This window comes from Clytia hemisphaerica, unplaced genomic scaffold, assembly GCF_902728285.1.
Source record: "Clytia hemisphaerica strain Z4C2 unplaced genomic scaffold, Clytia hemisphaerica genome assembly, whole genome shotgun sequence".
In the NCBI taxonomy this organism is placed as follows: Eukaryota; Metazoa; Cnidaria; class Hydrozoa; order Leptothecata; family Clytiidae; genus Clytia; species Clytia hemisphaerica.
The window spans coordinates 78333-91602 of NW_027103483.1; the positions used below are offsets into that span (position 1 = coordinate 78333).

The 13270-nt window shown below is 35.6% G+C and overlaps 1 protein-coding gene across 2 annotated transcripts; it reads right to left on the reverse strand.

The window, feature by feature from the left end:
* Positions 1-557: 557 nt before the first annotated feature.
* On the reverse strand, positions 558-12495 carry LOC136798564 (ubiquitin carboxyl-terminal hydrolase 46-like). 2 transcript variants are annotated; one of them, XM_067055183.1, is made up of 12 exons: positions 12407-12495; positions 5363-5390; positions 4527-4595; positions 4201-4414; positions 3904-3984; positions 3445-3644; positions 3253-3329; positions 2976-3059; positions 2712-2844; positions 2505-2569; positions 1654-1732; positions 558-1204 (listed from the first exon to the last, which is right to left on the reverse strand). In XM_067055183.1, the coding sequence occupies exons 2-12, from the start codon at positions 5363-5365 to the stop codon at positions 1100-1102; spliced, it is 1110 nt and encodes a 369-aa protein (XP_066911284.1). In that variant the 5' UTR covers positions 5366-5390; positions 12407-12495; the 3' UTR covers positions 558-1099. The 2 variants fall into 2 exon arrangements, with proteins under 2 accessions (XP_066911284.1, XP_066911285.1); XM_067055184.1 differs by having other exon boundaries at positions 12403-12491.
* Positions 12496-13270: the final 775 nt, after the last annotated feature.

Genomic DNA, 13270 nt, shown 5'->3' on the forward strand with positions numbered 1-13270 from the left:
ATTAATCTATTTTCCATCGTTCAGCTGCAAATTTCACACAGAATGGAAAACTGAAACTTATTCAATGTTACATACTTTCACTGTGGCTCATATCACGGTGAACTTTCATCCTTTCCTGCGTTCCTCTAATTTCGAACATTGTTTTTCTTACATTATTTATCTTTGAGTTTTTTGAAGGTAACTTACCAATTGTTCTAACCTGTTAAGAAATTTGAGTCAAGATTGTTTTCTTTTTTTCAAAAAAGGAATAAGAAGAGGTGTGGTCGAGATAAGGTATCAGAATGAGAGCTTTTGCATGATTCGTGTATAAATAACGGATTTTTCAGATGAGTTTAAGCTTTTTCTCTAAAAAACTAAACATTCAAATTATAAGATAATGTGTCCAAAGATGAGACTTAAGATTGTTCGAATCGGTATATTGCACTTTGGACGGACTGAAGAAGAGTAAAAAATCTTAGTATGAAAGGATGCGAATTGAATTTACGTGGCATTAACACAGTGCTCAATAGCATGTTAGAGTGAATACAATTTCAAAATATCTAAGAAAGAAAGAATGGTTTTTGTAAAAACGTAACATTATTCTTTGAATTGCATCAGTTTATAAATATATAATTTTCATACATGGTATCTTGGCAACCAGTGATTGTGGCTCACCACCTGTTCCCGTCTCCTAGATACTACGTACTCATTTTTTATTTACAATGTTTGAAAGTCCACGCTTTTTTATAAGAACAGGTCATTATTCTCTCTGTCATCTCTTGAAATATGAAGCCACAATTGCCCGAATTTGCCGTTAGGTTTTGTCTGAAATTATTTTTATAAAAAAGCGTGCGAACCTACGAAAGCTCGAATTGTTTTACTGAATTAAAAAGAGACTTTACAAAAGCAGAGAAAAGTTTTTATTGAATTGTTTTCGATCTTTGATTCCATTCTCTTCGGAATTCATTTCAAATCCCTCATCGGTTTCAATCATAATTTCTTTCAGTGTGGACAGTCATCACACATCAAGTTTGTATTGTACATTCATTTCCAGGCTTTCACATGGAGCTTTAGTAAATGTAGCGACTAGCGCTGTGCAAGAATGTTTATGCATCTGTGTTCACACTTTCCGTGATTCATAGAACAAAATATATCCACATTCGGAATTCTTTTGTACATCCGTGGTCAGCCCGAAAAAGTCCTCTAATGAATGTGATTCGATTTTCTGAAATTAAGAAAAATTTGCATTGAAAGCTACTGTGGGTACCTGAAGTCATGCAAATGCAGCGCTACCAAAAAACATTCGCAGACCACCAATCCAGCCTACTTTTGTCCTGAGCTTAACCATTTAGTTTAGACAGATCTACTAACGTTCCATAATTAAAAGATAATCTTGTCGTCGATGCAAAAAACTCAGAGAGGTCAAACATAGGTAACTCCCTCTAATTCGAACCTCTTCTATTTGAATCTTTCTATAATTCTGAAATATTGGTTCCCTCAGCTGACAAGTGACTTAAATTACTCTCTATAATTTGAATCTTTCTCCGATTCGATGAGAATTTTTGGTCACTTGAAGATCGAATTAGAGAGGGTCAACTGTACACATGAATTTAACGCTACAGTAAAAAATCACTAACAACAATAAGAGATTCGAATGAAAGAGTCATTGCTTACTTCCACAATGTCGTCATCAAAAAGTAGCCAGAAGCCATGACTTTTAACGATTGCTATGTAATGACCACGATTTGGACCACTGTAAAAGAAATTAAGGCTATCGTTACTTTAAACTGAATTCCGCTAACATTGAAAACAATCTGACTTTTTGCAATCACTCCTTTGTGTCTACTTGTTTCCAAAGGATTGAATTACAATTTTACAACATAGATTGATCGAGTCAAAAGTAGACAAAAACTCTAGCGTTCTTGTGGAGATACACTCTTATTGTTTATAAGCTACTTAGGCTCAAATTCGGCAAAAAAAATAAGCATAGTGCTAAGCATACCTCCAAGGTGAAATGCAAAAATGTGTGCAGCTTTTCTAAACCGCTGACCTTTTTAAGGTTGCTTTTAAAACTGTTTGTGCTTTCTTGGACCAAAGATTTTCACCAAAAACTTTCATTCTTTGAGCCAAATCAATGTTCCGACTTAAAAATTCGAAATTTCCATGAACCCAAAGAAAATCAACAAATTTAAGTCTCAGCATATAAATAAGCATAAATTAAGGCTGAAAATGAGCCTCGACCCGATTTTCCCGTATGCTTATAAAAAAAAGAGTGTAAGCTGTTAAGGCGTAATGAGCACGGTGTTTAGATCCAGGCGATGTCAAACGAACAATCGAACTAATCGAACTTAATCATTCATCAAACACTATCGAACAATCGAATTCTATCGAATTAACCGAACACAATCGAACAATAGATATAATCGAACAGTAATCGAATCAGTTGGAAAGTGTTCGTTTGACATCGCCTAGTTAGAAGGTCTTTGGGCATTCTTCTCCCCAATATTTATTCAGAATGAACAAACCTTCCACAGTGCACAACGACGGCCACCAAATCATACAAACGATCGTGGTTGATTGCATCGTCCGACTAAAAAAACGAAAAAAACATTGAAATAAAATAAACGCTTCGGTTTTAAAGTTCTGCAGAGTTTGTCGAGGGGAAAAAGTCAGACAAGTGACCAACTTTTCGAGAACAAAAAAATTTAATCAGACAATCTCAGTAGACTTACAGTGTTGAAGAGACGTAGTTGCAATGGGAAAGTGACTCGATGTGAGAGTTTTGTGTATCTTTGTTGCTGTTCCACATATTTGAATCGTTTCAAATGCAACGCAAGAATTTGTGGCAACTTTTTCACCATCATCCTGTGAATGGAATAAGAAAGAGTGGTGGGCAGAAAGTTCATCTTTTTAACCATGGAGTATACATATTAGTTGTGGTAAACTTCTTCTAAAAAAATCGACAGCGCCAAATAGTGAATGACAAATCTCTATACCTCTTTTGAGCCTCTTGTTTGCTTCCACAAGTTTCGCAAAAATATTTCTGTTCGCTACACAGCGTCTCTGTGCACGAAAAGTTTCTGAAAAGAAATATTTTTTTTTTAATAGCAGATGCATGCCATTCGATCCGGGGATAAATTTAATTTAAGAATGCAAGAGGCAAATCTAATTTTTATGACAAATTGTAGTCTTTTAATGTGCATATTATGCATCCATTCCCGAAGGTTTAAGGATTTCTGAGGATTTCACGAATGAATAGAATGGAATACAAACTTGAGACAGTATGTAATGGAGGTGTTTTGCTCTACATCAACTGAGATATCCAAAAACGATTCATCTTTGCTGCTCACCTAATGGAGAAAAAAAACTTATTTATTTTTTATCCGTGTGTCAACATTTGTATTCCAAGTTTTCAATTATAACGTACTTAGACACGTGTTAAAAAATGTAAAACTCTCAACATACGGTTTCACAGCAAAGACATCTTGTTTCATTGGTGAGCGTCCCTTCAAAGATATCATGCACCCAAGTCGGTTCAGGAGGTGTCTTAAATGTCGAGTGCATGGTAGCTGATGAATAACCTGAGCTAGCGCTTGTTTTACTGCTCACACTACTCACGCTACCCATTCTTTCGCGATCCTTCTCCTTTTCACGCTGCTTCTCACCTGGAAAAAAGCGAGCTAAGCATGAATCCCTATCTAGAGGGTAAAGTAAAGAAGAAAAGAAGACGAAGGGGTTGGAGGTTTCTTTGAAGGATCGGATCGTTGGGTTAGGGTGGAGCGTGTAAAGAGAGTTGGGTTCTTATTCTGAGACATGGAATTCTTAGCTCTTCTATAAGGGTGAAGTACGTTTCACAGAAGTCAAAAATTCAGAAAACATTTTGACTTAGCAAATTTTCCCATGCAAAATTAATAAAAGACGGACCTTGTAATATTTCAGCGATGGTGTTGAGAAGGTAATTCAAGAATTCATGTGCATCTTGTTGCATGTAATTGTCGAAGAGCTCTGAAAGAAAGGTCAAATCCATTTTGTATATGACAGGATTACGTAACTAAGAACTAAAGAACATTTCCTTAAAATAATTCCGTTAGGGGAAAATGAGTAAATTTCGCCACTTGCCAAGAGGAATCAAAGTGGTGGAAATGTGTTATAATAGGCGAGTCACAGTCAAAATTCTTATATGTTTTAAATGTATGTTGACTGAAATGAATTGAGGATTACCATTTTCTTTTCGTAGTCGGGTTACAAATTTCTTGGGTGCAATAACGCCAGTTTTCTTCTTTTGAGTGGCAATGTTATTGAACAAGTCAGCTAAACAGGTCAGAAGGTTCTCCTTGCGTTTACTCAGCGGCTTGTAAGCTAAAACCTTCTCACGAAACGGACGGCAGAAGAAGAGGGCTTGCAGCACTGAATTGCAGTAACAAGTGTTTCCAAACTGAAATCAAAAATTAATAGTTCAGAAATTTTATTCAGTGATAGATACAAGTGGGTTGTTTCAAGAAAAGAAAGCAAGACTCTACTTTAAACATATCAATAAGAGGACTTACATTTATCAAACCAAAGAAATGTTCATTGACCGGACCAATGTCCTGTTCAAGCGATGAAGTGTTTGCTCCCTAACAAGAAACAATACAGAATGGTTCAAATCAAGAGGTTCAACTCAAAACAGTTAAATCTGGACCAGGATGAGGATGGAAATTTTCATGTTATCTTATTAAAACGCTGTATGTTTTGAATTTACACAAGGTGGGTTTTAACCTGAAAAGGGTATTGTTGCTTTGGAACATTTAAGCTGGTGGGTATTTTGAAGAAAAAAGGATGATAGGTGATACAGCTAGTAAGGGAAGCTTATCGTATCCACAGAAGTCTTTGAATCTAGGTCAATTTAGAAAGTGAAAAATTCCTGATAAATCAATCCCATATCACCTTGAAAAATCTTATCGATTTATCTTGAAAGGAGAAGTCGAACCTAGGACTCAAATGGATAGTGGCTTGTCAAATATTAAAATGAAGCAGTTCCATTCACTGGAACTTAGTGGATTATGATGTAGATTAAGATTTCAAATTGAAAGATTTATGATGTAATGTTAGGTAATGTTTATGACATCATAATACAAGAGTTTGGGTATAACTTCTTTTTTCCTCAAAACAAAATTTTCATAAATCCATCACAATGTTCTTTTCAATGTTCATAACTTACTTCGTTGATTCTTGAAATTTCGTATAAGAGACTTTAAATCAGGTATATAATTTTTTGAAAATCTTTTTTCAATTTAGAAAGGTTTTAATCTGATTTAACATAATTACAACATGATTTTTGAAATCCTTGTCGAAAATCAATAGTCATTTTGAAAAACAAAAATTTAAAAAACGCTTTACATACCATGGTTTATCTGTTCATCTTTAAATATCTATAAAAAGAAATTTGAAGAAGTTTTAAATGATCATTCTGGTATAAAATGACTATAGAATATAATGAATTTTTGGTCATTTCCTAGCATAAAATTATTTCCAGATAGTCAGGGAAGGAACATTCTTCTATTAGTTAGCTGAAGTTGGCATCCTCAAAGATAGGACACCACTATTAAGAAAAACGTCAGGATTCATATCTGGAAATTTGCTGATAAAAGATTATAACATTTTGAAATTTAGATGACATAACTTCTTGTAAAAATAGCTTCCATCTGATTGGACCTACCTAATGATTAAAGTTAGAGCAAGTAGGGAAGTGTAATATAGTCGAGTACTGGAACGCCAAGGGGATAATCAGTAATTGTTCGAGTTACAGAAATTTGAGTTACAGAGAGGCAGAATAGCCTAAGAATCTCCTCAAGAGACCGGAAAAATTGTTCGAGTTTATGGACATGGAGGTTGAAGAGGTTGGATTTATTGAAAGTCGACTGTAGTTTAAGGCGATAATGGAAATCGTGAAAAAAGAACCATCAGCTTTATTGAAAAATCGAATGTGCCAATCCTGAGAAAAGCTTGCATCATACGGATGGTTAATTTAAAGAACCTCCGAGGTAGGTCCAAAAAGACCTACAGGACATACTCATAAAAATAGGCAAGCCCTGTGACATTCAAAAAATATGAAAAAATAATTTTACGTGATAAAACCTTCAAAATAGCTTCTAGATCAATAAAATTTCTGGGCTAAAAAGGCACTCGAGTTGAAAGAATTCAGAAGAATTTGGATTTTTAGGTTATTTTGCTGAAAATGGCTAAAAATGTAACATTTTCATTAAAAATGACATAAATTTTTAATCAAGTGAAAATAATTAAAGCAAGGTCTGGAAATGAAACTTTAGTGTGTTAACTACCCGCTGTTGTTATTTGGGGAAATTGCACATTGTTAAACCAAAGATATTGGCTAACATGTTACAATATTAGCCAGTTTGTCCTATTATTTGTCAGTAAAGTCATAATATTGTCTCAAACATAGCATGAAGAAGTCTGCCTTTTGATAAAGGATTCATTGATAAATCAACAAAATCTGGCTTAAAAGGAACAGAACATTACAACCTTTAAGCCTTGTTACACCATTAGCCCAACAATTTTTAACCCAAATGCATTGCCAATAACATCCCCTTCAACCCCCTAATGATGCCAATGTACCATTTTTTTATGTAATACCTTTAAACAGCTGTTTTAGAAATCCTTAGCCAATTTTCATAAAAATTGCAATGTTACATCATTAGCCAGCTTCTGGCAAGCTTCAAATTATCATAATTTGAGATATACTTAAACATACCGGGTGTATGAAGAAAAAAGTTCCGCTCTTTGAAGTGAATTTTCTCGAGTTCTATGAACTTTTTGATGATGACTCTTTTTGCATTGGAAAGAGGAAGGATGGACTTAAATTTTGAGGGATCATTTATTAAATTGGGTCAACTTGATCGGGAGTTATGGCCTGAGTGCTGAAGCATCACTTATCAAAAAAGTCAAAAAAAGACAAAAAAAGAGGGGATCAAATCATCATAAAGAAAGCACTTCTTTTGCTGATTTATTTACGCTGAAATTTTTTTCCATGCAGTTCTTTATTGAGGTGTCTTAATTCCTTTTCTTTTCTCCGATTTGAGAATTAGAGAACTCTCACCGCCTAACCGCCTATCGCCCGATGGGATTAACAAATAATGAGTGTGTAACGTGATTTTTTTATGAGTGTGGTTATGATTTTTTTGATTGCAGCCAAATACAGGAACTCGCCAAATGTTCCTAAGTCCTAGCTGAAAGTCTTCTGGAGTCTTAAGAAGTTTGTTTTTTTTTATGATTTTCCTGGGTTCAAAGCCATTTATTTGATTTGGTCCCAAAATAAGATCCGTTGCTCTTACAGTTTAGTAGAAGTACCTCGATTTTAAGCATGTTCAAAGTTCACAATAACGACTTTCTTTTCATTACAGAAACCAAACGAGTGGGAACAAGTCATTAAAACTAAAAGTCAGCGCTCCGTGCTTGTGACGTAGTTCACAAAATTGTAAAGATAAAATGACATACTTTTTAACAACTTTTTTCTACGTCATTTTTTAAAATGCTTTATTTCGATATATGAGGATTCCCATTTCCATAAAATCGCGATTCCCCATGGTTGTAAAATGGTGGCCATGATGGGTAATTCATTTGTTCTGTTGCTATTTTCTTTTGTTTTGTGTGACGTAAAGACGCTTCACAATAGACCTTTTCGCCTTTCCTGCCATGAAAACAGAATATGCAATGTCTTTAAGAACAAATTTCTAAAAGGCCTTTGTTGTTCTGTAAATATTTCTTTTTGGATTAAGAAATTCCATCTTTTATTGTTCTAATGATTATAATATTTCTTTATAAGATGCTCTTTTGTCTTTTTAATCTTTGTGTAAACTTGCATATGTTTTGCATATTTTCCAACTAAATCCAACCACGGCTTTTTCGTTCCTCTATTTTTGCATACAATCCAATATGGCGGATGGAAAGGCGAAAAGGTCTATTCGAAACGAAGTACTTCCACTAACTTGAATCTTAAATCTTGAATCTTATAATCGTCCTCTTTGTTGACAGTGTTACATCAACAAGCACCTTCTTCCGCTAAATCACATATTTAAGGTGCAAGACATTTGTTTCTTTTCTTTTTTTTCCTTTTGATTTGTTTACAATGTTTCTTTTAGTTTTTTCTCTTTGTCTCTTTTTTCTATTTGGAGATTAAGAAATTGATTTGTTTGTCTAATGATGTTAAGATCGTCCGTTTCCTTCAAGCATGCTACTGTCAATTCGGCAGGAGCTGTTGTACTTCTACATGCTATCATGTCAGTCTGGGAAATCCTCTCAATTGCACGCTTCGAGGGCGTAAGCGCGCAATTGCATGGTTATAATTTACGCCCGCTCCGCCCGGTTGAAATTGCTTAGGGATTTCAAGGGGTTCAGAATTCTCTAATTCGGGCGAAGGCATGGTTTAACGGGCAATCCATTTTTACGGAATCTTCTTCTACTATAAATTTTGAGTTAAACTGCCCTAGGCTTTTGAAATTCAACAGAGCTTTCGGAAGGAATTGCGTGTCAGAATAATAAAGGGTGCAATTGCACGCTTACCGCCCGTTTCAGAACAATTTCGATAAGCGTGTAATTACACGCTTACAAATTCTGCCATTTTGATAACCGTGCAATTGCGCGCTTACGGCCTCGGAACATAACATAAGCGCGCAATACACCGTTTAGGAGTGTCAACTGTGCACGTGTCAATCCAATTTTCCATTGTTTTGATTTTAGCTATCACGGAAAATTCCCTCTCCTCCGTAAAAAAACGGTAGGTAAACATCTGGTTCTCATAAAGGAAACATAGCAGAAAAACGGTAGGTAAAGAACTCCTTTTAATCATAACTTCTTTTCCTCTTGATGAATTTTTGTGAAATTTTGAGGAGAGACTTATAAAATTATCATTGATATCATTAGGGAGGGGACTTAAAAAAAGAAAATTAGAAAGAATTTAGTGGCATATGTACAAAAGCTGCCAAATTATATAAAAAGAAGAAAAAAATCAAAATTTTTGACCGGGGACCCTTTTCAGGGTCCCCCCGGGCCCCATTTCTGCGGGGTACTCAGCGCGACCTCGGACCAAAAATAGCCTAACACCAACTTTCTTAAAGCATAGTCATGTGGCATATCAAATTATCAGAAATTCTATGCTGATTCCAAAAAACATTAGTAGTAGGGGTCAGAAATAAAGCTAAAAAAAGTTATGACCATATCTTGGACCAGATTTTGAGTAAATTGCATAATTCGCAAGAAATTCGAATAGAATCTTCATTATGACTAACATTTCATGTAGTTAGTAGTTAAACTTTGACAAAATTCTGGTTTATTGAATGTAACTGTTTTCATGATATGAAGACATTTTCAGGTTTATTTAAGTTTTCTTTAGAGAGAAGGATTATGAATGTGAAGCTGAGGTACTTTGTATTGAACAAGAGCAAAATATATTTTATGATTGCGATATTAAAACATTTATTAAATAATTATGAATTATTGAATAAAAAGAAGCACTTCAAAAAAACAGATGATTTTTAAAGCAAATAGGTTAATGAATTGTATGACATTATTGGAAAGATTTCTCTTTGATTATTGAATAGTCCATTGCTAGGGCAAATTCTCTCCTGGGACTGACAGTGATATCCAATTCAATTCTTTGCAATTTTTGTATAGGTATACAAGTTGAGTTCAATCCATAGACCATGATGGCACCTTTAAAGTTTACATTTCATTTGAAAAGGCATTGTAGGGTACAGTCATTGATTGGTACTAAATTTAATTTAAAAGTTCAAAAGAAAGGGTAACGCTACAAGAAACAACCTGGATGTAAAAATGTGGCAAAATGACCGGACATTTTACAATAACAAAGAACAAATGCCAGTAGAAGGGTTTTGTACCAATTTCACTGATAGACTCTCTTTTTTTAACTTTCCAATTCCCTGAGGATGCTCTTAAGACTTGCCATTGAGATACTGGTAGCTGATCTGGTGCCTTCAAAATATATTTTTAACCCATTTTGATAATCCACCCCCTTGAACTCAACCTCTTGCCATTCTGCCTCCTCATTCTGCATCCTGCAAATGTAAACTTTAAAGGTGCCATAAATCATGGTCTATGGATTAAACTCAACTTGTATACCTAAACAATTGAATAGCATACCGTAGCGATTCTAAAAGTAGACATTGATTTTTCTGTTTGACCGAAATTCAATCCTGTCAACCTTTGCGTTTATTATGCTTACACGCAAATTACACTCAATTACAAAGAAAAAGTAATAACTTTCACGACTTTTGAATTAAAACAAAAAAGGATTGTGGGATTGAATTTCGGTCAAATGAGAGAAGTAATAATCGTGACGTTTGCACGACGAAGCGCTATTGAATATCACTGTCAGTTCGAAGAGAATTTGCCCTAGCAATTGACTATTCAATAATCAAAAAGAAATCTTGCCAATAATGTCAAACAATTCTTTAAGCTGTATTTCTCAAACTTAGGCCAGTAATCATCTGGATTCTTCGTAGTGCTTCTTTTTTTCAATGATTCATAACTATTTATATATTATTTTAATTATTTATAAAATTGTAATAATAATCTTTTGATATCGTGCTCCAGTGTTCAAAAGTTCTTTGGATAAACATTGCAAAAAATCCATTTCAATACAACACCCTTTGCAACAGTTTTTTCAAAATTCTTATTCTTTCCTGTATTGACCATCTTAGTGGTGAATAGATATTCCAACGCTTTCTTGGCATTTGATAGAACATCCAAAGGTTATCTTTCCAACATCTCAAAATTAACACAGGTATTACAATCTTTACATTTATCTGTCCACTCATGATGTGGCAGTTTGTGATGCTCTTTGCAATTGAAAACTTTTTATTTCTCTGTGTTTGTTTTGATTTTTTACCTGGCAATTTCTGGCTTGATAAAATATCTTTTGCTCTTGTTCGAAGTACCTCAGCTTCACCATCCTTGTCTACATTCATAATCCTTTTCTCCAAAGAAAACTTAAATAAACCTGAAAATGTCAACAGTTACATTCAATAAACCAGAATTTTGTCAAAGTTTAACTACTAACTACATGAAATGTTAGTCATAATCAAGATTCTATTCGAATTTCTTGCGAATTACGCAATTTACTCAAAATCTGGTCCAAGATATGGTCATAACTTTTTTTAGCTTTATTTCTGACCCCTACTACTAATGTTTTTTGGAATCAGCATAAAATTTCTGATAATTTGATATGCCACATGACTATGTTTTGAGAAAGTTGGTGTTAGGCTATTATTGGCCCGGGGGTGCGCTGGGTACCCCGCAGAAATGGGGCCCGGGGGGACCCTGAAAAGGGTCCCCGGTCAAAATTTTTGATTTTTTTCTTCTTTTTATATAATTTGGCAGCTTTTGTACATATGCCACTAATTGTTTTTTTCTAAGTCCCCTCCCTAATATCATGTTCAAATATCTAAATCTTTCTCTTCAAAGGAGAGATAAAAAAATCCACAATGTTTACATTCCTCTAACCTTTCACAGTACCGTGAGATTGGGTAACTTGCATCAGTGGAGGCTAACATGCATAGCCCTCAAATGAATGACCTGGCTGGTCATTAAAATACAACTACCTACGCAGCTCTGCTCGCAGCTCTACTCTACGATTTTTGTTTTGATTTAACTTTGTATTTTATTGACCAGCCAAGTCTTTCATTTGAGGGCTATGCATGTTAGCCTCCACTGATGCAAGTTACCCAATCTCACGGTACTAAAGACTAAAGTGCGCATTTTTACCTACCATTTTTACCAGCCTCTGCAATGGAGTACCGTGAAGATAGAGAGACTCCTAAACGGTGTATTGAGAGGATTTCCCAGACTGCATGTGTTCAGTGCTTTCTTTCTCCTCACAACGACCCTGCCGGTGCACCCGACAATCGGGTGCTGTCGGGTGTTTGTCGGGTGCTGAATTTCTAAATTTGCAAAAACACCCGAAAATAGCGCACCCGACAGTCGGGTGCTAAAATTCCTATAACTTTGTTATATGTCGGGTGCTGTTAAAAGCGCCCAAGATGTAGCACCTGACAAAGAGCACACCACCCGACTGTCGGGTGTTAAATTTCTAACTTAGAACACCCGACCCGACAACAGCACCCGACTGTTGGGTGCACCGGCAGGGTCGTTCCTCACATAGCCTGCATGTTCTCTTCCTTCCAAAGTTACTACTAACATCAATCATTTCAAGCCTCCTTCTCATTGTTTCACTAGCTTCCTTTAATCCCATTTTATTTAAATAACTTTTTCTAACCTTTTCTAACTGTCTTCCAACACTATGATGGCATAGTCTATGCCCCCAGCGCCCGGGGGCGGGGGTCAGGGAGTTTTCTGTTTTAGTTTAGCTAATTATTGTCATATTTCAAATCAAAATAACAAAAAGTATACCTACACAATTCCTGATTGATGATGTTGGTTTTTTTACTTGAGAAGCTCAGCTCTTCCAGTAAGAAAATTTGATAAACAGTCGGGACAATGAGGAGCTTGAGATCCCAGTGTTATAGCTAAATAATAATCCCGTAGCAATACTAAGATACCGAAGTATATTTAACATAATTCTCAACTTCAGTTGAGCTATAATGGCCTATAATCTGAGAATGTCTGTATGTCTGTCTGTATGTATGTCCGTCCAAAAACTTTAGGGCAGGCTGGACACTTCAAAAAAGGTCGGATTTGGCTGAAATTTGGCACACTTGTTCCTTGGGTGAATATCTGGGGGTGTTTTTTCATTTTTTGAAAATTTTGATTTTTGGGGCCTGGGGACGAGTTTTTCGCCAAAACGAGGCTAAAACTTTGGGGCAGCCTGGACACTTTAAAAAAGGTCGGATTTGGCTGAAATTTGGCACACTTGTTCCTTGGGTGAATATCTGGGGGTGTTTTTTTTCATTTTTTGAAAATTTTGATTTTTGGGGCCTGGGGACGAGTTTTTCGCCAAAACGAGGCTAAAACTTTGGGGCAGCCTGGACACTTCAAAAAAGGTCGGATTTGACTGAAATTTGGCACACTTGTTCCTTGGGTGAATATCTGGGGGTGTTTTTTTCATTTTTTGAAAATTTTGATTTTTGGGGCCTGGGGACGAGTTTTTCATCAAAACGAGGCTGGCAGCCTGGACACTTCAAAAAAGGTCGGATTTGGCTGAAATTTGGCACACTTGTTCCTTGGGTGAATATCTGGGGGTGTTTTTTTCATTTTTTGAAAATTTTGATTTTTGGGGCCTGGGGACGAGTTTTTCACCAAAACGAGGCTGGCAGCTTGG

Bases quoted from the DNA above. Each gene is read 5' to 3' on its own strand.
- LOC136798564 (XM_067055183.1), bottom strand. The intron at 4,415-4,526 runs GTAAGTCCTCTT...TTTTGATTTCAG, and splicing joins ATTTCTTTGGTTTGATAAAT to TTTGGAAACACTTGTTACTG. The intron at 2,845-2,975 runs GTATAGAGATTT...TTCCATTCACAG, and splicing joins AAACAAGAGGCTCAAAAGAG to GATGATGGTGAAAAAGTTGC.